This window comes from Petromyzon marinus, chromosome 85, assembly GCF_048934315.1.
Source record: "Petromyzon marinus isolate PM22_M1 ecotype Great Lakes invasive population chromosome 85, UKy_Petmar_22M1.pri1.0, whole genome shotgun sequence".
NCBI lineage: Eukaryota > Metazoa > Chordata > Hyperoartia > Petromyzontiformes > Petromyzontidae > Petromyzon > Petromyzon marinus.
Genome location: NC_133750.1, coordinates 6,044,454 through 6,069,189, shown reverse-complemented (window position 1 = coordinate 6,069,189; position 24,736 = coordinate 6,044,454). Strand labels below are relative to the sequence as shown.

General features: G+C 54.7%; 1 protein-coding gene across 1 annotated transcript in view; it reads right to left on the bottom strand.

The window, feature by feature from the left end:
• Nucleotides 1–24,736, bottom strand: part of NIPBL (NIPBL cohesin loading factor) — a 199,954-nt gene that overhangs the window by 132,308 nt on the left and 42,910 nt on the right. Inside the window, exons 6-12 of the mRNA XM_076057949.1 lie at nt 24,053–24,323; nt 16,942–17,105; nt 10,972–11,220; nt 4,174–4,281; nt 3,760–3,882; nt 3,109–3,651; nt 2,140–2,373 (exon numbers count right to left, since the gene is read on the bottom strand). Of these exons, the coding sequence (XP_075914064.1) occupies nt 2,140–2,373; nt 3,109–3,651; nt 3,760–3,882; nt 4,174–4,281; nt 10,972–11,220; nt 16,942–17,105; nt 24,053–24,323 (1,692 nt within the window). The remainder of the gene's footprint in view (nt 1–2,139; nt 2,374–3,108; nt 3,652–3,759; nt 3,883–4,173; nt 4,282–10,971; nt 11,221–16,941; nt 17,106–24,052; nt 24,324–24,736) is intronic.

The following is a 24,736-nucleotide window of genomic DNA, read 5'->3' as shown; positions in this document are numbered from 1 at the left end:
TCTGTGCGGTCCCCCTTCTTAAAAAGGGGGACCACCAGGGCATCCTTCCAATCCTGCGGAACCCGTCCAGTGGTCCAGACTGTTGTTATGATGTCATATAGGGCACCCTCCCTCAGCATTTCGCTTGGGAGATCATCTCTGCCCGCTGCCTTTCCTGGTCTCAGACTCCGGATCGCCTTCAATACTTCCTCAGCAGATGGCATCTCAGACAGCCACTCACAGGGGGTGACTTCTTCCAATATTTGAGGCACCGCAGCCTCAGCAGGGTCATCCTCACTTTGTGCCACGATGTTTTGCTGGCTGAGGGATTTTCCCTCCCCCAGGACCTCACAGAAATGCTCAGCAAATCTGCGAACCTGTTCCTGGGGGTCGGAGATTGGATCACCGTTTTTTCCCCTAATGATGGTAATAGGTGTGGCGCTGCAGGTTACTTTTTTGATGGAGTTAAATAGAGATTTGTGATCACGGACCACTGAGGCAGACTCCATCTCCTCAGCAACCCGCGACCACCACCCATCCTTGCAGCGCCTCACGGCTCTCCGAACCTCCGAGCGAAGGCTGCGGTAAGCCTCCTCATTCTCTGACGTGGGATTCTGTAGCCGATGACAGTGGGCCTGTCGCTTTTTCTCAACCATCCTGAACACCTCCTCTGTCAGCCAGGGTCTCTGGGGAGGTCTGGACCGCGTACCCAAAGCAGCCATTGCAGCTGCATGAGTCACAGTCCTAAACCTCGCCCATTTACCCTCGACATCAGGAGGAGTCCGGGACGATGCCAATCCCAGCCGCAAGCGATGATGAAATTCTCGCTTGCAACTTTCATCAGATAACTGAGACCAGGCCACTTTATGTTGGAATGGGGTCCTGGGTGTACACCCACCACCGAAGTGGAAGAATGGCAGGCGCATCTTACAGATGACTAGTCGATGGTCAGAGGGCAGATCAGCTCCACGGTAGGTCCTGGTATCAAGGACATGGGCTCGCATTCGCTGGTCCGTCACTATGTAGTCCAGCAGATGTTCTTGCTTGGACCCGGCATGCATCCATGATGTTGTATGGATGCGCCGATGCCGGAACAGCGTGTTGGTAATTACAAGCCCATGGGCTGCACAAAAATCTAGCAGCCTCCTACCGTTGTTATTGAGCTGATCTGGCCCATGCCCTCCAATCACTCCAGACCAGGTGCCAGTATCATGACCAACTCGGGCATTGAAGTCACCTAACATGATGACTCTATCCCGAGGGGCCACTTTAGCCAGCACCTCTGACAGGAGGTCATAGAAGGCATCTGACTCATCGGCTTTGCCTGCATCCCTCCACGGATGTTCAACTTCGTGGGGGCATAAGTAACCACGACCACCATTCCTCGCCTCCGGTTGATGGGAAGGCGAGCCCAAAGTAGCCTGGGGCTTACAGCTTCCCACACCTCACCGCCACGCTCCCACGCCCCCTTCATTCTTTTGTTCAAAAGAAGACCCACACCCTGTTGTTTAGCAGACTGCTGCCCCGAGTAGAGGACTGTCCACCCCTCATGGTGGCAGGAGCCAGAGCCGGTCCACCGGACCTCCTGAATGCCGCATAGATCCAGGCGGTACCGGTCCAGCTCCCGACAGAGGAGTGGCAGCCTCTCCTCTGCAGTGAGCGTTCGAACATTCCACGTGGCCACCTGTAGTGGCTTTTCGTTGTTTCTGGAGTAGCCCCGAGGGTAGGTATTCAATCTCCTGGCTCCGCCAATTGGGGTTTGGCCAGGAGACGTCATAGACGCCTGGCCCCCCGGGGCCTCCGGCACAGCTTATTAGTTACTTATTTCAGTTTAATTCGTAGTTTCGTGGTAATTAATTGAAGGTGGAGGGGTTACCAGCCCCTCGCACCCGTCCAGAGCCCCCGTTTAGCCCCTGTGGTGGACACATATGCCATGAGGGGAGGAGCCAATCAAAATTGGATCTCCCCCCACAGCACTGTCCACGACAGAGTTGCCCGTCCGGCACCGCGAGGAGGTAGGGGGTTGTTTTGCCGCCCACACCACCACCACCCACACCACCCACACCACCACCACCACCCACACCACCATCACCACCACCATCACCACCACCACCCACACCACCACCACCCACACCACCACCACCCACACTACCAACTCACCCGTTTGCTGGAGGTTGATGCTCACAACCAGTGAGGGTTGAGGTCCAGTTGGGTTGCTGTTGCTGCTGCTGCTGACAACTGCGGTTGTTGCTGTGGCGGTGGCTGCTGTTGTTGTTGTTGGTGGTGGTTGTGGTGGCGGTTGTTGTTGTGCCGTGGTCGCCGTGGTTACGCTGCCGGTGCCGGCGGACTTCTCCTGAGGGTAGGAGTCTTGCTTCCGCTTCTTCAGGGGTTTGTCTACGGGGGGAGGGCACGGGGGGTGGGGGAGGGTGAGGGGAGACACTCAGACCCAGCCACCCACCCACCCAGCCACCCACCCACCCACTCACCACCCACCCACCCACTCACTCACCACCCACCCACTCACCACCCACCCACCCACTCACCACCCACACCACCACCCACCCACACAACCACCCACCCACTCGCCACCCACCCACTCGCCACCCACTCACTCGCCACCCACTCACTCGCCACCCACTCACTCACCACCCACTCACCCACCCACCCACCCACTCACCCACCCACACCACCACCCACCCACCCACTCACTCACCCACCTCCCACCCACCCACCCACTCACCCACTCACCCACCCACCCACTCACTCACCCACTCTCTCACCCACCTCCCACCCACCCACTCACCCACCCACCCACCCACTCACCCACCCACCCACTCACCCACTCACCCACTCACTCACTCACCCACTCACCCACCCACCCACTCACTCACCCACTCACCCACCCACCCACTCACTCACCCACCCACCCACCCACACCACCCACACCACCCACCCACTCACCCACCCACTCTCTCACCCACCCACTCACCCACCCACCCACCCACTCACCCACCCACCCACTCACCCACCCACCCACCCACTCACCCACTCACTCACTCACCCACCCACCCACCCACACCACCCACTCACCCACCCACACCACCCACACCACCCACCCACACCACCCACCTTTGTCCTGCACCTCCTTGAATGCACGCTCCCTCTCCAGCGCCGCCTCTCGCTCGATCCTCTCGATCTCCGCCAGCGCCTCCATCTCCGTCTCGTCGCACGCCGCGTCGCCCACCGCCACCACCACCCCGCCACCACCACCACCACCACCACCGCTGCCGCCCACTGCCAGCTGCAGCTGCTGCTGCTGCTGCTGCTGCTGCAGCTGCCTGCCCTGCTGCTGCTGCTGCTGCTGCTGCCTTTCCCTGGGGCCAAGCGACTGCAGGATGTCCAGAGGAACCGCAGCTGCAGCGCCACCAGCTGCGGCAGTCGCCTGCAGCTGCTGCTGCTGCTGCTGCTGCTGCACCAGCTGCAGCTGCTGCTGCTGCACCTGCTGCAGCTGCAGCTGCAGCTGCCTGCGGACCCCAACAGCTTCGCCGCCCTCGCCAGCGGCGCCGACACCCTGGCCGCCTCTCCGTAGCGTCGCCGGACCACCCCCCCTCCTCTCCTCCGCCCCCTCCACCTCCTCCTCCTCCTCCTCGCCCTCCCCGACGGCCACCTCGTCTCCCACGGCCGCGGCCGCCCCCGCCGCCCCCACCGCCCCCGCCGCCTCCACCGCCTCCGCCGCCTCCTCGTCGCCCGTCCCCCCCTCCTCCTCCTCGTCGTCGTCGCCCGTCCCCTCGTCGCGTCCGCACAGCGACGGCTTCACCCGGAGCTTCAGCGTCAGCTTGCTGGGGTCGAGTCCCGCCGAGCTCACGATGTCGTACTCCACCTTTTCCACCACTCCTCCTCCTCCTCCGCCACCGCCTCCACCGCCTCCACCGCCTCCACCGCCTCCGCCACCGCCGCCTCCACCGCCTCCACCGCCTCCACCGCCTCCACCGCCTCCACCGCCTCCACCGCCTCCGGCACCGGTCCGCTGCTGCTGCTGCTGCTGCTGCAGCTGCAACAGCTGCTGCTGCTGTAGCTGCAACAGCTGCTGCTGCTGCTGCTGCTGCTGTTGCAGAGTCGTTGGTTTGCAGCGTTTTTTGTGCTGCTGCTGCTGCTGCTGCTGCAGCTGCTGCTGCTGCTGCTGGAGGCTCTTGCGATCCGGAGAGTCCCGGAGGATGTCCGGAGGCAGCTCGCTCGGGGAGTTGTACTGCTGCTGCTGCTGCTGGACTGTGGACGCGCCAGGCCCCAGGCCTGCCACTCGTCCTAATTGGCAAACTGTGGGATGGGTGGGTGGGTGGGCGGGTGAGTGAGTGGGTGAGTGAGTGAGTGGGTGGGTGAGTGGGTGGGTGGGTGGGCGAGTGAGTGCGTGGGTGAGTGGGTGGGTGAGTGGGTGGGTGGGTGTTTGGGTGGTGGGCGAGTGAGTGGGTGGGTGAGTGAGTGGGTGGGTGAGTGGGTGGGTGAGTGAGTGGGTGAGTGAGTGGGTGGGTGAGTGGGTGGTGGGCGAGTGAGTGGGTGGGTGAGTGAGTGGGTGAGTGGGTGGGTGAGTGAGTGGGTGGGTGAGTGGGTGAGTGAGTGGGTGGGTGGGCGAGTGAGTGGGTGGGTGAGTGAGTGGGTGGGTGAGTGGGTGGTGGGCAAGTGAGTGGGTGGGTGAGTGGGTGGTGGGCGAGTGAGTGGGTGAGTGAGTGGGTGAGTGAGTGGGTGGGTGGGCGAGTGAGTGAGTGGGTGGGTGAGTGAGTGGGTGGGTGGGCGAGTGAGTGAGTGGGTGAGTGGGTGGGTGAGTGGGTGAGTGGGTGGGCGGAGAGTTACAGGGGGGCAGAGGAGGTGGTGGTGAGTTGGGTTCAAGTACAGCCTGACTCTCGTGTGTGTGTCACGTCTCCCCGCGGCTGACAAAACAACCACATGGTGAGTGAGCGTGGGCCTCAGACAGAATTTGTCCGCACACTTTGGTGCTCGGAGTTCGAATGTCTTAACTCAGCATCACCGGCTCCACTCACATCTCCCCGTGTCTCTCCCCCACATCTCACACTCCCCGTGTCTCCCCGTGTCTCCCTCCCCCACATCTCACACTCCCCGTGTCTCTCTCCCCCACATCTCACACTCCCCGTGTCTCTCTCCCCCACATCTCACACTCCCCGTGTCTCCCCGTGTCTCCCTCCCCCACGTCTCACACTCCCCGTGTCTCTCTCCCCACATCTCACACTCCCCGTGTCTCTCCCTCACGTCTCACACTCCCCGTGTCTCTCTCCCCCACATCTCACACTCCCCGTGTCTCTCTCTCCCCCACATCTCACACTCCCCGTGTCTCTCTCCCCCACATCTCACACTCCCCGTGTCTCTCTCCCCCACACATCTCACACTCCCCGTGTCTCTCTCCCCCACATCTCACACTCCCCGTGTCTCTCTCTCCCCCACATCTCACACTCCCCGTGTCTCTCTCTCCCCCACACATCTCACACTCCCCGTGTCTCTCTCCCCCACACATCTCACACTCCCCGTGTCTCTCTCCCCCACGTCTCACACTCCCCACTATTTTTTCATTGGCTAAACAACCAACAAAGGTTTCTGAGTCAGTGAAATGACTTGGTGGAGACTATGCACGTAGGCTACACCCCATCGATGGGGAGGGGAAAAAATACCTTGTAAGAGCCATCGACTAATTGGCATGCCAACGTTAGAATTATCTACTTCCGTGGATTTAAAAACAGATGGTCTATGGAAAAAAATTAATGGGGGTTTTCCTTAATCTTTAAGTATGGATTGGGTCTCTTATATATGCGTTTGTGTATCAAAAAATACATCTTTTGGCGTATTATTTTAATGTTTCACAAAACTGCGGTGTGTTTTTAATAATCGATTTGTCAACGGCCAACTAAGCCCTCAACAAACGATGAGAACTTGGTCTCGATAGCAGCTAATTTGGTTGCAAGGGCAGCTAGCTGGCAAAAATGGCAGCTAACTAATTTCTATTCCTGGTTCTTTCGGTAAAGACGCGTAGAAGGGAAACCATAAAATAATAAAAATATAAAACGACAAAATTCTCGCGACGTTTCGACTGCAACACGAGCAGCAATCGGCATCACTAGGTGTGAAAACCACGGCGAGAAAATTTGAAAAAAAGCGGCGTTTTTTTTTTACCGTTAGCACCACGGAGAGCGATTTGGCAATTTCTTGCCGTGGTTTTCGCACCTGATGATGATTGCTTCTTGTGTTGCAGTCGAAACGTCGTGAGAATGCTATCGTTTTATATTTTTTTATTATTTTATTGTTTCCCCTTCTCCGTGGTGACTCTGCCGAAAGAACCAAGAATATGAATCCCTGCAGTCACGAAAGCTTTAAATCAAGCCGGATCATATGGGCATCTAGCTCGGCAAGTCAAATACCCAACGTCTTCCCGTGATATAACGCCCTTCAAACGATCCCGTCATGCAGAATGCACCGCCTTGTTGGCGAATAATCGCATCACGACGTAGCGTATTGCAGCCTGCAAGCAAGCGGCTCGGCTGTACAGAAGCACCGCAGCCTCCGAGAGGCTCTCGTTTGAAGCACGCACGCAGGGGCCCAGGGGCTCAGTGGTCAGCTCACGCTGTAAACAGTCAGAGGCCCTAGTGGACAGCTCACGCTGTAAACACCCAGGGGCCTAGTGGTCAGCTCACACTGTAAGCAGTAAGGGGCCTAGTGGTCAGCTCACGCTATAAGCAGTCAGGGGGCCTAGTGGTCAGCTCACGCTGTAAACAGTCAGAGGCCCTAGTGGACAGCTCACGCTATAAACAGTCAGAGGCCTTAGTGGACAGCTCACGCTGTAAACAGTCAGAGGCCCTAGTGGTCAGCTCACGCTATAAGCAGTCAGAGGCCCTAGTGGTCAGCTCACACTGTAAACAGTCAGAGGCCCTAGTGGACAGCTCACGCTGTAAACAGCCAGAGGCCTTAGTGGACAGCTCACGCTGTAAACAGTCAGAGGCCTTAGTGGTCAGCTCACGCTACAAACAGTCAGAGGCCCTAGTGGTCAGCTCACGCTACAAGCAGCCAGGGGCCTAGTGGTCAGCTCACGCTATAAGCAGCCAGGGGCCTAGTGGTCAGCTCACGCTATAAGCAGTCAAAGGCCTTAGTGGTCAGCTCACGCTATAAACAGTCAGAGGCCCTAGTGGTCAGCTCACGCTGTAAACAGTCAGAGGCCCTAGTGGTCAGCTCACGCTGTAAACAGTCAGAGGCCCTAGTGGACAGCTCACGCTATAAGCAGCCAGAGGCCTAGTGGTCAGCTCACGCTGTAAACAGTCAGGGGCCTTAGTGGTCAGCTCACGCTATAAGCAGTCAGAGGCCCTAGTGGTCAGCTCACGCTGTAAACAGTCAGAGGCCTTAGTGGTCAGCTCACGCTGTAAACAGTCAGAGGCCCTAGGGGTCAGCTCACGCTGTAAACAGTCAGAGGCCCTAGTGGACAGCTCACGCTGTAAACAGTCAGAGGCCTAGTGGTCAGCTCACGCTATAAACAGCCAGGGGCCTAGTGGTCAGCTCACGCTATAAGCAGTCAAAGGCCTTAGTGGTCAGCTCACGCTATAAACAGTCAGAGGCCCTAGTGGTCAGCTCACGCTGTAAACAGTCAGAGGCCCTAGTGGTCAGCTCACGCTGTAAACAGTCAGAGGCCTAGTGGTCAGCTCACGCTATAAGCAGCCAGAGGCCTAGTGGTCAGCTCACGCTATAAGCAGTCAGGGGGCCTAGTGGTCAGCTCACGCTATAAACAGTCAGAGGCCCTAGTGGTCAGCTCACGCTGTAAACAGTCAGAGGCCCTAGTGGTCAGCTCACGCTGTAAACAGTCAGAGGCCTAGTGGTCAGCTCACGCTATAAGCAGCCAGAGGCCTAGTGGTCAGCTCACGCTATAAGCAGTCAGGGGCTCAGTGGTCAGCTCACGCTATAAGCAGTCAGAGGCCTAGTGGTCAGCTCACGCTATAAGCAGTCAGAGGCCTTAGTGGTCAGCTCACGCTATAAGCAGTCAGAGGGCCCTAGTGGTCAGCTCACACTGTAAACAGTCAGAGGCCCTAGTGGACAGCTCACGCTGTAAACAGTCAGGGGGCCTAGTGGACAGCTCACGCTATAAGCAGCCAGAGGCCCTAGTGGACAGCTCACGCTGTAAACAGTCAGAGGCCTAGTGGTCAGCTCACGCTGTAAACAGTCAGAGGCCTAGTGGTCAGCTCACGCTATAAGCAGCCAGAGGCCTTAGTGGTCAGCTCACGCTATAAACAGTCAGAGGCCTAGTGGTCAGCTCACGCTGTAAACAGTCAGAGGCCCTAGTGGTCAGCTCACGCTATAAGCAGTCAGAGGCCCTAGTGGTCAGCTCACGCTGTAAACAGTCAGAGGCCCTAGTGGTCAGCTCACGCTGTAAACAGTCAGAGGGCCTAGTGGTCAGCTCACGCTGTAAACAGTCAGAGGCCCTAGTGGACAGCTCACGCTATAAGCAGCCAGAGGCCCTAGGGGTCAGCTCACGCTATAAGCAGTCAGAGGCCCTAGTGGTCAGCTCACGCTGTAAACAGTCAGAGGCCTTAGTGGTCAGCTCACGCTATAAGCAGTCAGAGGCCTTAGTGGTCAGCTCACGCTACAAGCAGTCAGAGGCCCTAGGGGTCAGCTCACGCTGTAAACAGCCAGAGGCCCTAGTGGTCAGCTCACGCTGTAAACAGCCAGAGGCCCTAGTGGTCAGCTCACACTACAAGCAGCCAGAGGCCCTAGTGGTCAGCTCACGCTGTAAACAGTCAGAGACCCTAGTGGACAGCTCACGCTATAAGCAGTCAGAGGCCCTAGTGGTCAGCTCACGCTGTAAACAGTCAGGGGCCTAGTGGTCAGCTCACGCTATAAGCAGTCAGGGGGCCTAGTGGTCAGCTCACGCTATAAGCAGTCAGAGGCCCTAGTGGTCAGCTCACGCTAAAAGCAGTCAGGGGGCCTAGTGGTCAGCTCACGCTATAAGCAGTCAGGGGCCTAGTGGTCAGCTCACGCTATAAGCAGCCAGAGGCCCTAGGGGTCAGCTCACGCTATAAACAGCCAGAGGCCTAGTGGTCAGCTCACGCTACAAGCAGTCAGAGGCCTTAGTGGTCAGCTCACGCTGTAAACAGTCAGGGGGCCTAGTGGTCAGCTCACGCTATAAGCAGTCAGAGGCCCTAGTGGTCAGCTCACGCTATAAGCAGTCAGAGGCCTAGTGGTCAGCTCACGCTGTAAACAGTCAGAGGCCTTAGTGGACAGCTCACGCTGTAAACAGTCAGAGGCCTAGTGGTCAGCTCACACTGTAAACAGTCAGAGGGCCTAGTGGTCAGCTCACGCTATAAGCAGTCAGAGGCCCTAGTGGACAGCTCACGCTGTAAACAGTCAGAGGCCTAGTGGTCAGCTCACACTGTAAACAGTCAGAGGCCCTAGTGGTCAGCTCACGCTATAAGCAGTCAGAGGCCCTAGTGGACAGCTCACGCTGTAAACAGTCAGAGGCCTAGTGGTCAGCTCACACTGTAAACAGTCAGAGGGCCTAGTGGTCAGCTCACACTGTAAACAGTCAGAGGCCTAGTGGTCAGCTCACGCTATAAGCAGTCAGAGGCCCTAGTGGTCAGCTCACGCTACAAGCAGTCAGAGGCCTTAGTGGTCAGCTCACGCTGTAAACAGTCAGGGGGCCTAGTGGTCAGCTCACGCTGTAAACAGTCAGAGGCCCTAGTGGTCAGCTCACGCTGTAAACAGTCAGAGGCCCTAGTGGTCAGCTCACGCTGTAAACAGTCAGAGGCCCTAGTGGTCAGCTCACACTGTAAGCAGTCAAAGGCCCTAGTGGTCAGCTCACGCTACAAGCAGTCAGAGGCCCTAGTGGTCAGCTCACGCTACAAGCAGTCAGAGGCCTTAGTGGTCAGCTCACGCTGTAAACAGTCAGAGGGCCTAGTGGTCAGCTCACGCTGTAAACAGTCAGAGGCCCTAGTGGTCAGCTCACGCTATAAGCAGCCAGAGGCCCTAGTGGTCAGCTCACGCTATAAGCAGTCAGAGGCCTTAGGGGTCAGCTCACGCTACAAGCAGTCAGAGGCCCTAGTGGTCAGCTCACGCTGTAAACAGTCAGGGGCCTAGTGGTCAGCTCACGCTACAAGCAGTCAGAGGCCTAGTGGTCAGCTCACGCTATAAACAGTCAGGGGCCTAGTGGTCAGCTCACGCTACAAGCAGTCAGAGGCCTAGTGGTCAGCTCACGCTATAAGCAGTCAGAGACCTAGTGGTCAGCTCACGCTGTAAACAGCCAGAGGCCCTAGTGGTCAGCTCACGCTATAAGCAGCCAGAGGCCCTAGTGGTCAGCTCACGCTATAAGCAGTCAGAGACCTAGTGGTCAGCTCACGCTATAAGCAGCCAGAGGCCCTAGTGGTCAGCCAGAGGCCCTAGTGGTCAGCTCACGCTATAAGCAGTCAGAGGCCCTAGTGGACAGCTCACGCTGTAAACAGCCAGAGGCCCTAGTGGACAGCTCACGCTATAAGCAGCCAGAGGCCCTAGTGGACAGCTCACGCTGTAAACAGTCAGAGGCCCTAGTGGTCAGCTCACGCTATAAGCAGCCAGAGGCCCTAGGGGTCAGCTCGCGCTGTGCCCACTGAGGGCCCTTTGGGAGTCTTGGGCCACGCACGGCCCGAGGCTCGGACTGGGCACCGGCCCGGTCCATAATCCACCCTCGCCACCCCCCACCCACCACCGTCTACCCCACCACCATGATGTCTCCACCACCCCCCCACCACGATGTCTCCACCACCCTCGCCACCCCCCACCGTCTACCCCCCCACCACGATGTCTCCACCACCCTCGCCACCCCCCACCGTCTACCCCCCCACCACGATGTCTCCACCACCCCCCCACCACGATGTCTCCACCACCCTCGCCAACCCCCTCATCTCCCACGTGCCTCTCTCACCCTCCCACCACCCTCCCACCACCACCCCCCCACCACCACCACCCCCCCCACCAAGGTACCACTGGTGCCAGCGTCCTGGCCGATCGGAGACTCCGGCACGCGTCCTGGGAAGAGTGACACCGCTGACTGCCCCGTCGCTCCCTGCTGCTCCTCTTCACCACCACCGCCACCGCCACCACCACCGCCCTGCTGCAGCTGCTGCTGCTGCTGCTGGTGGTGGTGGCCACCGCCGGTGTTGGAGCCGGCCGCTCCGAGCGGAGCTCCGTCACTCATGGGGCGCAGAGGGACCCCAGCGGAGAGCAGAGGTGCTGAGGGCACACGGGGCGGTGGGTGGGTGGGTGGGTGAGCGAGTGACTGAGCGGGTGACTTAGCGAGTGACCGAGCGAGTGACTGAGCGAGTGACTGAGCGAGTGACTTAGCGAGTGACTTAGTGAGTGACTTAGCGAGTTACTGAGCGAGTGACTTAGCGAGTGACTTAGCGAGTGACTTAGTGAGTGACTTAGCGAGTGACTGAGCGAGTGACTTAGCGAGTGACCGAGCGAGTGACTGAGCGAGTGACCGAGCGAGTGACTGAGCGAGTGACCGAGCGAGTGACCGAGCGAGTGACTTAGCGAGTGACTTAGCGAGTGACTTAGCGAGTGACTGAGCGAGTGACTGAGCGAGTGACCGAGCGAGTGACCGAGCGAGTGACTTAGCGAGTGACTTAGCGAGTGACTGAGCGAGTGACCGAGCGAGTGACTGAGCGAGTGACTTAGCGAGTGACTTAGCGAGTGACTGAGCGAGTGACCGAGCGAGTAACCGAGCGAGTGACCGAGCGAGTGACCGAGCGAGTGACCGAGCGAGTGACCGAGCGAGTGACTGAGCGAGTGACTTAGCGAGTGACTGAGCGAGGGACTTAGCGAGGGACTTAGCGAGTGACTGAGCGAGTGACTGAGCGAGTGACCGAGCGAGTGACCTAGCGAGTGACTGAGCGAGTGACTTAGCGAGTGACTTAGCGGGTGACTTAGCGAGTGACTGAGCGAGTGACTTAGCGAGTGACTGAGCGAGTGACTGAGCGAGTGACCGAGCGGGTGACTGAGCGAGTGACTGAGCGAGTGACCGAGCGAGTGACCGAGCGAGTGACCGAGCGAGTGACCGAGCGAGTGACTTAGCGAGTGACTTAGCGAGTGACTTAGCGGGTGACTTAGCGAGTGACTTAGCGAGTGACTGAGCGAGTGACTGAGCGAGTGACTTAGCGAGTGACTTAGCGAGTGACTTAGCGAGTGACTTAGCGGGTGACTTAGCGAGTGACTTAGCGAGTGACTTAGCGAGTGACTTAGCAAGTGACCGAGCGAGTGACTGAGCGGGTGACTTAGCGGGTGACTTAGCGAGTGACTTAGCGAGTGACTTAGCGAGTGACTTAGCGAGTGACCGAGCGAGTGACTGAGCGAGTGACTTAGCGAGTGACTTAGCGGGTGACTTAGCGGGTGACTTAGCGAGTGACTTAGCGAGTGACTGAGCGAGTGACTTAGTGAGTGACTTAGCGAGTGACTTAGCGAGTGACTTAGCGAGTGACTTAGCGAGTGACCGAGCGAGTGACTGAGCGAGTGACTTAGCGAGTGACTTAGCGAGTGACTTAGCGGGTGACTTAGCGAGTGACTTAGCGAGTGACTCAGCGAGTGACTTAGCGAGTGACCGAGCGAGTGACTTAGCAAGTGACTGAGCGAGTGACTTAGCGAGTGACTGAGCGAGTGACTGAGCGAGTGACTTAGCGAGTGACTGAGCGAGTGACTTAGCGAGTGACTTAGCGAGTGACTTAGTGAGTGACTGAGCGAGTGACTTAGCGAGTGACTTAGTGAGTGACTTAGCGAGTGGCTTAGCGAGTGACTTAGCGAGTGACTGAGCGAGTGACTGAGCGAGTGACTGAGCGGGTGACTTAGCGAGTGACTTAGTGAGTGACTTAGCGAGTGACTTAGCGAGTGACTTAGTGAGTGACTTAGCGAGTGACTTAGCGAGTAACTTAGTGAGTGACTTAGCGAGTGACTTAGCGAGTGACCGAGCGAGTGACCGAGCGAGTGACCGAGCGAGTGACTTAGCGAGTGACTTAGCGAGTGACTTAGCGAGTGACTTAGCGAGTGACTTAGCAAGTGACTGAGCGAGTGACTGAGCGAGTGACTTAGCGAGTGACTTAGCGAGCGACTTAGCGAGTGACTTAGCGAGTGACTTAGCGAGTGACTGAGGGAGTGACTTAGCGAGTGACTGAGCGAGTGACTTAGCGAGTGACTTAGTGAGTGACTGAGCGAGTGACTTAGCGAGTGACTGAGCGAGTGACCGAGCGAGTGACCGAGCGAGTGACCGAGCGAGTGACTTAGCGAGTGACTTAGCGAGTGACTGAGCGAGTGACTTAGCGAGTGACTTAGCGAGTGACTTAGCGAGTGACTTAGCGAGTGACCGAGCGAGTGACCGAGCGAGTGACTTAGCGAGTGACTTAGCGAGTGACTTAGCGAGTGACTGAGCGAGTGACTTAGTGAGTGACCGAGCGAGTGACCGAGCGAGTGACCGAGCGAGTGACTTAGCGAGTGACTTAGCGAGTGACTTAGCGAGTGACTGAGCGTGTGATTTAGCGAGTGACCGAGCGAGTGACCGAGCGAGTGACTTAGCGAGTGACCGAGCGAGTGACTTAGCGAGTGACTTAGCGAGTGACCGAGCGAGTGACCGAGCGAGTGACTTAGCGAGTGACTTAGCGAGTGACCGAGCGAGTGACCGAGCGAGTGACTTAGCGAGTGACTTAGCGAGTGACCGAGCGAGTGACCGAGCGAGTGACTTAGCGAGTGACTTAGCGAGTGACTTAGCGAGTGACTGAGCGAGTGACCTAGCGAGTGACCGAGCGAGTGACTTAGCGAGTGACTTAGCGAGTGACTTAGCGGGTGACTTAGCGAGGGACTTAGTGAGTGACTTAGCGAGTGACCGAGCGAGTGACCAAGCGAGTGACTTAGCGAGTGACTGAGCGAGTGACCGAGCGAGTGACCGAGCGAGTGACTTAGCGAGTGACTTAGCGAGTGACTTAGCGAGTGACCGAGTGGGTGACTTAGCGAGTGACTGAGCGAGTGACTGAGCGAGTGACTTAGTGAGTGACTTAGCGAGTGGCTTAGCGAGTGACTTAGTGAGTGACTTAGCGAGTGACTGAGCGAGTGACTTAGCGAGTAACTTAGCGAGTGACTGAGCGAGTGACTTAGTGAGTGACTGAGCGAGTAACTTAGCGAGTGACTGAGCGGGTGACTTAGCGAGTGACTTAGCGAGTGACTTAGCGAGGGACTTAGCGAGTGACTTAGCGAGTGACTTAGCGAGTGACCGAGCGAGTGACTTAGCGAGTGACTTAGCGAGTGACTGAGCGAGTGACTTAGCGAGTGACTTAGCGAGTGACTTAGTGAGTGACCGAGCGAGTGACCGAGCGAGTGACCGAGCGAGTGACCGAGCGAGTGACTTAGCGAGTGACTGAGCGAGTGACTTAGCGAGTGACTTAGCGAGTGACCGAGCGAGTGACCGAGCGAGTGACTTAGTGAGTGACTGAGCGAGTGACTGAGCGAGTGACTTAGCGAGTGACTTAGCGAGTGACTGAGCGAGTGACTGAGCGAGTGACTGAGCGAGTGACTGAGCGTGTGACTTAGCGAGTGACCGAGCGAGTGACCGAGCGAGTGACCGAGCGAGTGACTTAGCGAGGGACTGAGCGAGTGACTTAGCGAGTGACTTAGTGAGTGACTGAGCGAGTGACTTAGCGAGTGACTGAGCGAGTGACTTAGCGAGTGACTGAGCGAGTGACTTAGCGAGTGACTGAGCGAGTGACTTAGCGAGTGACTTAGTGAGTGACTTAGTGAGTGACTTAGCGAGTGACTGAGCGAGTGACTTAGCGAGTGACTGAGCGAGTGACTTAGCGAGTGACTGAGCGAGTGACTTAGCGAGTGACTTAGTGAGTGACTTAGCGAGTGACTTAGTGAGTGACTGAGCGAGTGACTTAGCGAGTGACTGAGCGAGTGACTTAGCGAGTGACTGAGCGAGTGACTTAGCGAGTGACTGAGCGAGTGACTTAGCGAGTGACTTAGTGAGTGACTTAGTGAGTGACTGAGTGAGTGACTTAGCGAGTGACTTAGTGAGTGACTTAGCGAGTGACTTAGCGAGTGACTTAGTGAGTGACCGAGCGAGCAAGCAAGCAAGCGACTGAGCGAGCCATCTATGTACGTGTGTGTGTACGGTGAGGGTTTTTCTGGATTTTGTTGTTGTTATTCTGTCTCTCGCTGTTCAAATAAACCTACCATTAAAATTATAGAGTGATCATTTCTTTGTCAGTGGGCAAACGTACAAAATCAGCAGGGGATCAAACACTTTGTCCCCTCACTGTATGTGTGTGATGCCAGTAAGAACATGTTGATGTACGAGTGAGTGAGTGAGTGACCGAGTGAGTGAGTGAGTGACCTAGTGAGTGAGTGAGTGACCGAGTGAGTGAGTGACCGTGTGAGTGAGTGAGTGACCGAGTGAGTGAGTGAGTGACCGAGTGAGTGAGTGAGTGACCGAGTGAGTGAGTGAGTGACCGAGTGAGTGAGTGACCGAGTGAGTGAGTGAGTGACCGAGTGAGTGAGTGACCGAGTGAGTGAGTGAGTGACCGAGTGAGTGAGTGAGTGACCGAGTGAGTGAGTGAGTGACCGAGTGAGTGAGTGACCGAGTGAGTGACTGAGTGAGTGACTGATTGAGTGAGTGACCGAGTGAGTGACTGACTGAGTGAGTGACTGACTGAGTGAGTGACTGAGTGAGTGAGTGAGTTAGTTGAGTGACTGAGTGAGTACCCTGCTGCTGCAGCTGCTGGTGCTGACTGTAGGAGGGAGGGTGCTGACTGTAGACTGAGTCACTGAGTGAGTGAGCGAGTGAGTGACTAAGTGAATGAGTGACTAAGTGAATGAGTGACTGATTGAGTGAGTGACTGAGTGAGTGAGTGACCGAGTGACTGACTGAGTGAGTGACCGAGTGAGTGAGTACCCTGCTGCTGCTGCTGCAGCTGCTGACTGTAGGAGGGAGGGTGCTGACTGTAGACTGAGTCACTGAGTGAGTGACTGAGTGAGTGACTGACTGAGTGAGTGACCGAGTGAGTGACTGACTGAGTGAGTGACTGACTGACTGAGTGACTGACTGAGTGAGTGACTGAGTGAGTGAGTGACTGATTGAGTGACTGAGTGAGTGACTGAGTGAGTGACTGACCGAGTGAGTGACTGAGTGAGTGACCGAGTGAGTGACTGAGTGAGTACCCTGCTGCTGCAGCTGCTGGTGCTGACTGTAAGAGGGAGGGTGCTGACTGTAGACCGAGTCACTGAGTGAGTGAGCGAGTGAGTGACTAAGTGAATGAGTGACTAAGTGAATGAGTGACTGATTGAGTGAGTGACCAAGTGAGTGACCGAGTGAGTGAGTGAGTGACCGAGTGAGTGACCGAGTGAGTGAGTACCCTGCTGCTGCAGCTGCTGGTGCTGACTGTAGGAGGGAGGGTGCTGACTGTAGGCCGAGTCACTGAGTGAGTGACTGAGTGAGTGACTGAGTGATTGAGTGACCGAGTGAGTGACCGAGTGAGTGAGTGAGTGACTGACTGACTGATTGACTGAGTGAGTGAGTGAGTGACTGATTGAGTGACTGAGTGAGTGACTGAGTGAGTGACTGACTGAGTGAGTGACCGAGTGAGTGACCGAGTGAGTGACCGAGTGAGTGAGTGACTGAGTGAGTGAGTACCCTGCTGCTGCAGCTGCTGGTGCTGACTGTAGGAGGGAGGGTGCTGACTGTAGACTGAGTCACTGAATGAGTGACTGAGTGAGTGACTGAGTGAGTGAGTGACCGAGTGAGTGACCGAGTGAGTGACTGAGTGAGTGAGTACCCTGCTGCTGCAGCTGCTGGTGCTGACTGTAGGAGGGAGGGTGCTGACTGTAGACTGAGTCACTGAATGAGTGACTGAGTGAGTGACTGAGTGAGTGAGTGACCGAGTGAGTGACCGAGTGAGTGACCGAGTGAGTGAGTACCCTGCTGCTGCAGCTGCTGGTGCTGACTGTAGGAGGGAGGGTGCTGACTGTAGGCGAGGAAGGCGGCGGCCGCGGGGCTCTGAGGGGCGTAGGGGGAGGGAGCCGGGCTGCTCTGCTGGGGGTGGAACCGGCCAGAGCCAGAGCCGGACATCACCATGTATCTACTGGCGTCAGACACACGTACATACACACATCACACACACACATCACATACATCACACACACACATCACCATGTATCTACTGGCGTCAGACACACGTACATACACACATCACACACACACACATCACACACATACATACATACATCACACATCACCATGTATCTACTGGCGTCAGACACACGTACATACACACACACACACATCACACACATACATACATACATCACACATCACCATGTATCTACTGGCGTCAGACACACGTACATACACACATCACACACACACACATCACACACATACACATACACACATACACACACACACATCACACACATCACACACATACATACATACATCACCATGTATCTACTGGCGTCAGACACACGTACATACACACATCACACACACACACATCACACACATACATAAATCACCATGTATCTACTGGCGTCAGACACACATACATACACACATCACACATACACACATACATCACACATCACCATGTATCTACTGGCGTCAGACACACACACATACACACACACACATCACATACACACACACACATCACATACACACATACATCACACATCACCATGTATCTACTGGCGTCAGACACACACACATACACACATCACACACACACATCACACACATATACACATATATCACACATCACCATGTATCTACTGGCGTCAGACACACACACATACATACATCACACACATACATACATCACCATGTATCTACTGGCGTCAGACACACACACATACACACATCACACACACACATCACACACATACATACATACATACATCACACATCACCATGTATCTACTGGCGTCAGACACACACACACACATCACACACACACATCACACACATACATACATACATCACCATGTATCTACTGGCGTCAGACACACGTACATACACACATCACATCACACACATCACACACATACATACATACATCACACATCACCATGTATTTACTGGCATCAGACACACATACACACATCACATCACACACACACACATACACACCAACACACACACACATACACACATCACACACACACATCACCATGTAACTACTGGCGTCAGACACACACACATCACACACATACACATCACACACACCAACACACACATCACACACACATACACACCAACACACACACATACATACACACATCACACACACACATCACCATGTAACTACTGGCGTCAGACACACACATATCCACATCACACACACACACATCACACACACATTTACACACATCACACACATATACACACACATCACACACACATACATATACACCAACACACATCACACACACATACAGACACACACCAACATACATCACAATGTATTTACTGGCTTCACACATACATACACACACAGACAGACAGACACACATCACACACACATCACCATGTATCTACTGGCGTCACACACACACATCACACACATACACACACTCACACATACACAGACACACAAAGATAAAGATCCCCCATATAGCCTTAACAGACTGTAGGGGCAAGTGCTGTTAGCGAGCACCTATGAAGGCCGGAACGGTACACGAGGGGGTGGGTGGCCAGCGCCACGCCCGACCGCCTTTGTCTCCCCAGTGGCAATGTTTACACACCGCACCAGGTACTCATTTGAGGCTGAGTCGACCTAGGGGAGGCCCGGGACCGGTTCAGATAATCGTCACTGGTGTTGGCCGTGAGCGGGAATCGAACCCGGGTCGCCAGGTTCATAGCGCAGCGTAGCGCTAACCGCTACTACACTATCGCTCCCCACACACACACCAACAGACATCGCCATGTATCTACTGGCATCACACATACATATACACACCAAAATACAACACAATTTAGCTACTGGCATAACACACACACATCACCATGTAGTTACTGTGTGACACACACATCACCATGTAGTTACTGTGTCACACACACACATCACCATGTAGTTACTGTGTCACACACACACACCATGTAGTTACTGTGTCACACACACACACACACACCATGTAGTTACTGTGTCACACACACACACACACCATGTAGTTACTGTGTCACACACACACACACCATGTAGTTACTGTGTCACACACACACACACCATGTAGTTACTGTGTGACACACACACACACAACACCATGTAGTTACTGTGTGTCACACACACACACATCACCATGTAGTTACTGTGTCACACACACACACCATGTAGTTACTGTGTCACACACACACACACACACCATGTAGTTACTGTGTGTCACACACACACACACACACCATGTAGTTACTGTGTGTCACACACACACACAACACCATGTAGTTACTGTGTCACACACACAACACCATGTAGTTACTGTGTGTCACACACACACCACCATGTAGTTACTGTGTGTCACACACACACACACACCACCATGTAGTTACTGTGTCACACACACAACACCATGTAGTTACTGTGTGACACACACACACACACACCACCATGTAGTTACTGTGTCACACACACACACCATGTAGTTACTGTGTCACACACACACACATCACCATGTAGTTACTGTGTCACACACACACACACACCATGTAGTTACTGTGTCACACACACACACACACCACCATGTAGTTACTGTGTGACACACACACACACACCATGTAGTTACTGTGTGTCACACACACACACACACACCATGTAGTTACTGTGTGACACACACACACCACCATGTAGTTACTGTGTGTCACACACACACACATCACCATGTAGTTACTGTGTCACACACACACACACCATGTAGTTACTGTGTGTCACACACACACACACAACACCTTGTAGTTACTGTGTGTCACACACACACACACACACCATGTAGTTACTGTGTGACACACACACACACACCATGTAGTTACTGTGTGTCACACACACACATCACCATGTAGTTACTGTGTGTCACACACACACACACCATGTAGTTACTGTGTGTCACACACACACACACAACACCTTGTAGTTACTGTGTGTCACACACACACACACACACCATGTAGTTACTGTGTGACACACACACACACCACCATGTAGTTACTGTGTCACACACACACACACACCATGTAGTTACTGTGTGTCACACACACACACACACCATGTAGTTACTGTGTGTCACACACACACACACCACCTTGTAGTTACTGTGTGACACACACACACACACCATGTAGTTACTGTGTCACACACACACACACCATGTAGTTACTGTGTCACACACACACACCACCATGTAGTTACTGTGTCACACACACACATCACCATGTAGTTACTGTGTGACACACACACACACACACCACCATGTAGTTACTGTGTCACACACACAAACACACACCATGTAGTTACTGTGTCACACACACACACACCATGTAGTTACTGTGTCACACACACACACACCATGTAGTTACTGTGTGTGACACACACACACACACACCATGTAGTTACTGTGTGACACACACACACACACCATGTAGTTACTGTGTGTCACACACACACACATCACCATGTAGTTACTGTGTGACACACACACACACACCATGTAGTTACTGTGTGACACACACACACACATCACCATGTAGTTACTGTGTGTCACACACACACACACATCACCATGTAGTTACTGTGTGACACACACACACACACCATGTAGTTACTGTGTCACACACACATCACCATGTAGTTACTGTGTCACACACACATCACCATGTAGTTACTGTGTGTCACACACACACACACATCACCATGTAGTTACTGTGTCACACACACACAACACCATGTAGTTACTGTGTCACACACACACACACCATGTAGTTACTGTGTGTCACACACACATCACCATGTAGTTACTGTGTGTCACACACACACACCATGTAGTTACTGTGTCACACACACACCATGTAGTTACTGTGTCACACACACACACATCACCATGTAGTTACTGTGTGTCACACACACACACATCACCATGTAGTTACTGTGTGACACACACACACACACACCTTGTAGTTACTGTGTGTCACACACACACACACACCACCATGTAGTTACTGTGTGACACACACACACACACACCTTGTAGTTACTGTGTGTCACACACACACACACACCACCATGTAGTTACTGTGTGACACACACACACACACCATGTAGTTACTGTGTCACACACACACACACCACCTTGTAGTTACTGTGTGTCACACACACACACACACACCATGTAGTTACTGTGTGTCACACACACACACCATGTAGTTACTGTGTCACACACACACACCATGTAGTTACTGTGTCACACACACACACATCACCATGTAGTTACTGTGTGTCACACACACACACCATGTAGTTACTGTGTCACACACACACCATGTAGTTACTGTGTCACACACACACACATCACCATGTAGTTACTGTGTGTCACACACACACACATCACCATGTAGTTACTGTGTCACACACACACATCACCATGTAGTTACTGTCACACACACACACACATCACCATGTAGTTACTGTGTCACACACACACAACACCATGTAGTTACTGTGTCACACACACACACACATCACCATGTAGTTACTGTGTCACACACACACACACCACCATGTAGTTACTGTGTGACACACACACAGGGGTCAGTGTAGGTGAGTGAGTAGGTGGGTAAGAAGGTGAGTAGGTGAATGAGTAGGTGAGTAAGTAGGTGAGTGAGTAGATGAGTGAGTGGGTAGGTGAGTGAGTGGGTAGGTGAGTGGGTAGGTGAGCGAGTGGGTGAGTGAGTGAGTGGGTAGGCGAGTGAGTGGGTAGGTGAGTGGGTAGGTGAGTGAATGGGTAGGTGAGTGGGTGAGTGGGTAGGTGAGTGAGTGGGTAGGTGAGTGAGTGGGTAGGTGAGTGAGTGGGTAGGTGAGTGAGTGGGTAGGTGAGTGAGTGGGTAGGTGAGTGAATGGGTAGGTGAGTGAATGGGTAGGTGAGTGAGTGGGTAGGTGAGTGAGTGGGTAGGTGAGTGAGTGGGTAGGTGAGTGGGTAAATGGGTAGGTGAGTGAATGGGTAGGTGAGTGGGTAAGTGAGTGGGTAGGTGAGTGGGTAGGAGAGTGAGTGGGTGAGTGGGTAGGTGAGTGAATGGGTAGGTGAGTGAGTGGGTAGGTGAGTGAGTGGGTAGGTGAGTGAGTGGGTAGGTGAGTGAGTGGGTAGGTGAGTGGGTAAATGGGTAGGTGAGTGAATGGGTAGGTGAGTGGGTAAGTGAGTGGGTAGGAGAGTGAGTGGGTGAGTGGGTAGGTGAGTGAATGGGTAGGCGAGTGAGTGGGTAGGTGAGTGAGTAGGTGCATGAGTGGGTAGGTAGGTGAGTGGGTAGGTGAGTGAGTGGGTAAGTGAGTGAGTGGGTAGGTGAGTGAGTAGGTGAGTGAATGGGTAGGTGAGTGAGTGGGTAGGTGAGTGAGTGGGTAAATGGGTAGGTGAGTGAATGGGTAGGTGAGTGGGTGAGCGGGTAGGTGAGTGAATGGGTAGGCGAGTGAGTGGGTAGGTGAGTGAGTAGGTGCATGAGTGGGTAGGTAGGTGAGTGAGTGGGTAGGTGAGTGGGTAGGCGAGTGAGTAGGTAGGTGAGTGAGTAGGCGAGTGAGTAGGTAGGTGAGTGAGTGGGTCGGTGAGTGAGTAGGTAGATGAGTGAGTGGGTGAGTGAGTGGGTAGGTGAGTGAGTGGGTAAGTGAGTGAGTGGGTAGGTGAGTGAATGGGTAGGTGAGTGAGTGGGTACCTGCGTGGGTGAGTGAGTGGGTAGGTGAGTGAATGGGTAGGTAAGTGAGTGGGTGAGTGAATGGGTAGGTGAGTGAGTGGGTAGGTGAGTGAGTGGGTGAGTGAATGGGTAGGTGAGTGAGTGGGTAGGTGAGTGAGTGGGTAGGTGAGTGAGTGGGTAGGTGAGTGAGTGGGTAGGTGAGTGAGTGGGTAGGTAAGTGAGTGGGTAGGTGAGTGAGTGGGTAGGTGAGTGAGTGGGTAGGTGAGTGAGTGAGTGGGTAGGTGAGTGAGTGGGTAGGTGAGTGAGTGGGTAGGTGAGTGAGTGGGTAGGTGAGTGAGTGGGTAGGTGAGTGAGTGGGTAGGTGAGTGAGTGGGTAGGTGAGTGAGTGGGTAGGTGAGTGGGTAGGTGAGTGGGTAGGTGGGTGAGTGAGTAGGTGAGTGAGGGGGTAGGTGAGTGAGTGGGTAGGTGAGTGGGTAGGTGAGTGAGTGGGTAGGTGAGTGAGTGAATGGGTAGGTGAGTGGGTAGGTGAGTGAGTGGGTAGGTGAGTGGGTGAGTGAGTGGGTAGGTGAGTGAGTGGGTAGGTGAGTGAGTGGGTAGGTGAGTGAGTGAGTGGGTAGGTGGGTGGGTAGGTAGGTGAGTGAGTGGGTAGGTGAGTGAGTGGGTAGGTGAGTGAGTGAATGGGTAGGTGAGTGGGTAGGTGGGTGAGTAGGTGAGTGAGTGGGTAGGTGAGTGAGTGGGTAGGTGAGTGAGTGGGTAGGTGAGTGAGTGGGTAGGTGAGTGAGTGGGTAGGTGAGTGAGTGGGTAGGTGAGTGAGTGAGTGGGTAGGTGAGTGAGTGGGTAGGTGAGTGAGTGGGTAGGTGAGTGAGTGGGTAGGTGAGTGGGTGAGTGAGTGGGTAGGTGAGTGAGTGGGTAGGTGAGTGAGTGGGTAGGTGAGTGAGTGGGTAGGTGAGTGAGTGGGTAGGTGGGTGGGTAGGTGGGTGAGTGAGTAGGTGAGTGAGTGGGTACGTGAGTGAGTGGGTAGGTGAGTGAGTGAGTGGGTAGGTGGGTGGGTAGGTGAGTGAGTGGGTAGGTGAGTGAGTGGGTAGGTGAGTGAGTGAGTAGGTGAGTGAGTGGGTAGGTGAGTGAGTGGGTAGGTGAGTGGGTAGGCACCTAGAGGGACTGGGAGGCATGGAGGCCGGCTGGTAGGAGGCTGACACAGGGCTCCCGTGCATCGAGTTTTGTGACAGCTTGTACTGTCCTCCTCCTCCTCCTGCTCCTCCTCCTCCTCCGCCCCCACCTCCTCCACCAGCCCCTCCACCCCCGTGTCCCCCCCCACCACCACCACCCCCACCACCTCCTCCACCTCCTCCCCCGTGGCCCCCACCTCCTCCTCCTCCTCCTGCCCCTCCCCCGTGCTGCAACAGGGGCTGCTGCATGAGGCCTGGGTAGGAGGTGAAACAAACAAAAATACAACCCGGTACAGTGGTGTACAGTGGTGTACAGTGGTGTACAGTGGTGTACAGTGTGTGGTGGTGTACAGTGTGTGGTGGTGTACAGTGTGTGGTGGTGTACAGTGGTGGTGTACAGTGTGTGGTGGTGTAGTGTGTGGTGGTGTACAGTGGTGCTGTGTGGAGAGTGTGTACAGTTTGTATGGTGGTGCGGTGTAGTGTGTGGTGGTGTAGTGTATAGTGTAGTGGTGGTGTGTGGTAATGTATAGTATAGTGGTGTAGTGTATAGTGTAGTGGTGGTGTGTGGTAATGTATAGTATAGTGGTGTAGTGTATAGTGTAGTGGTGGTGTGTGGTAATGTATAGTATAGTGGTGTAGTGTATAGTGTAGTGGTGGTGTGTGGTAA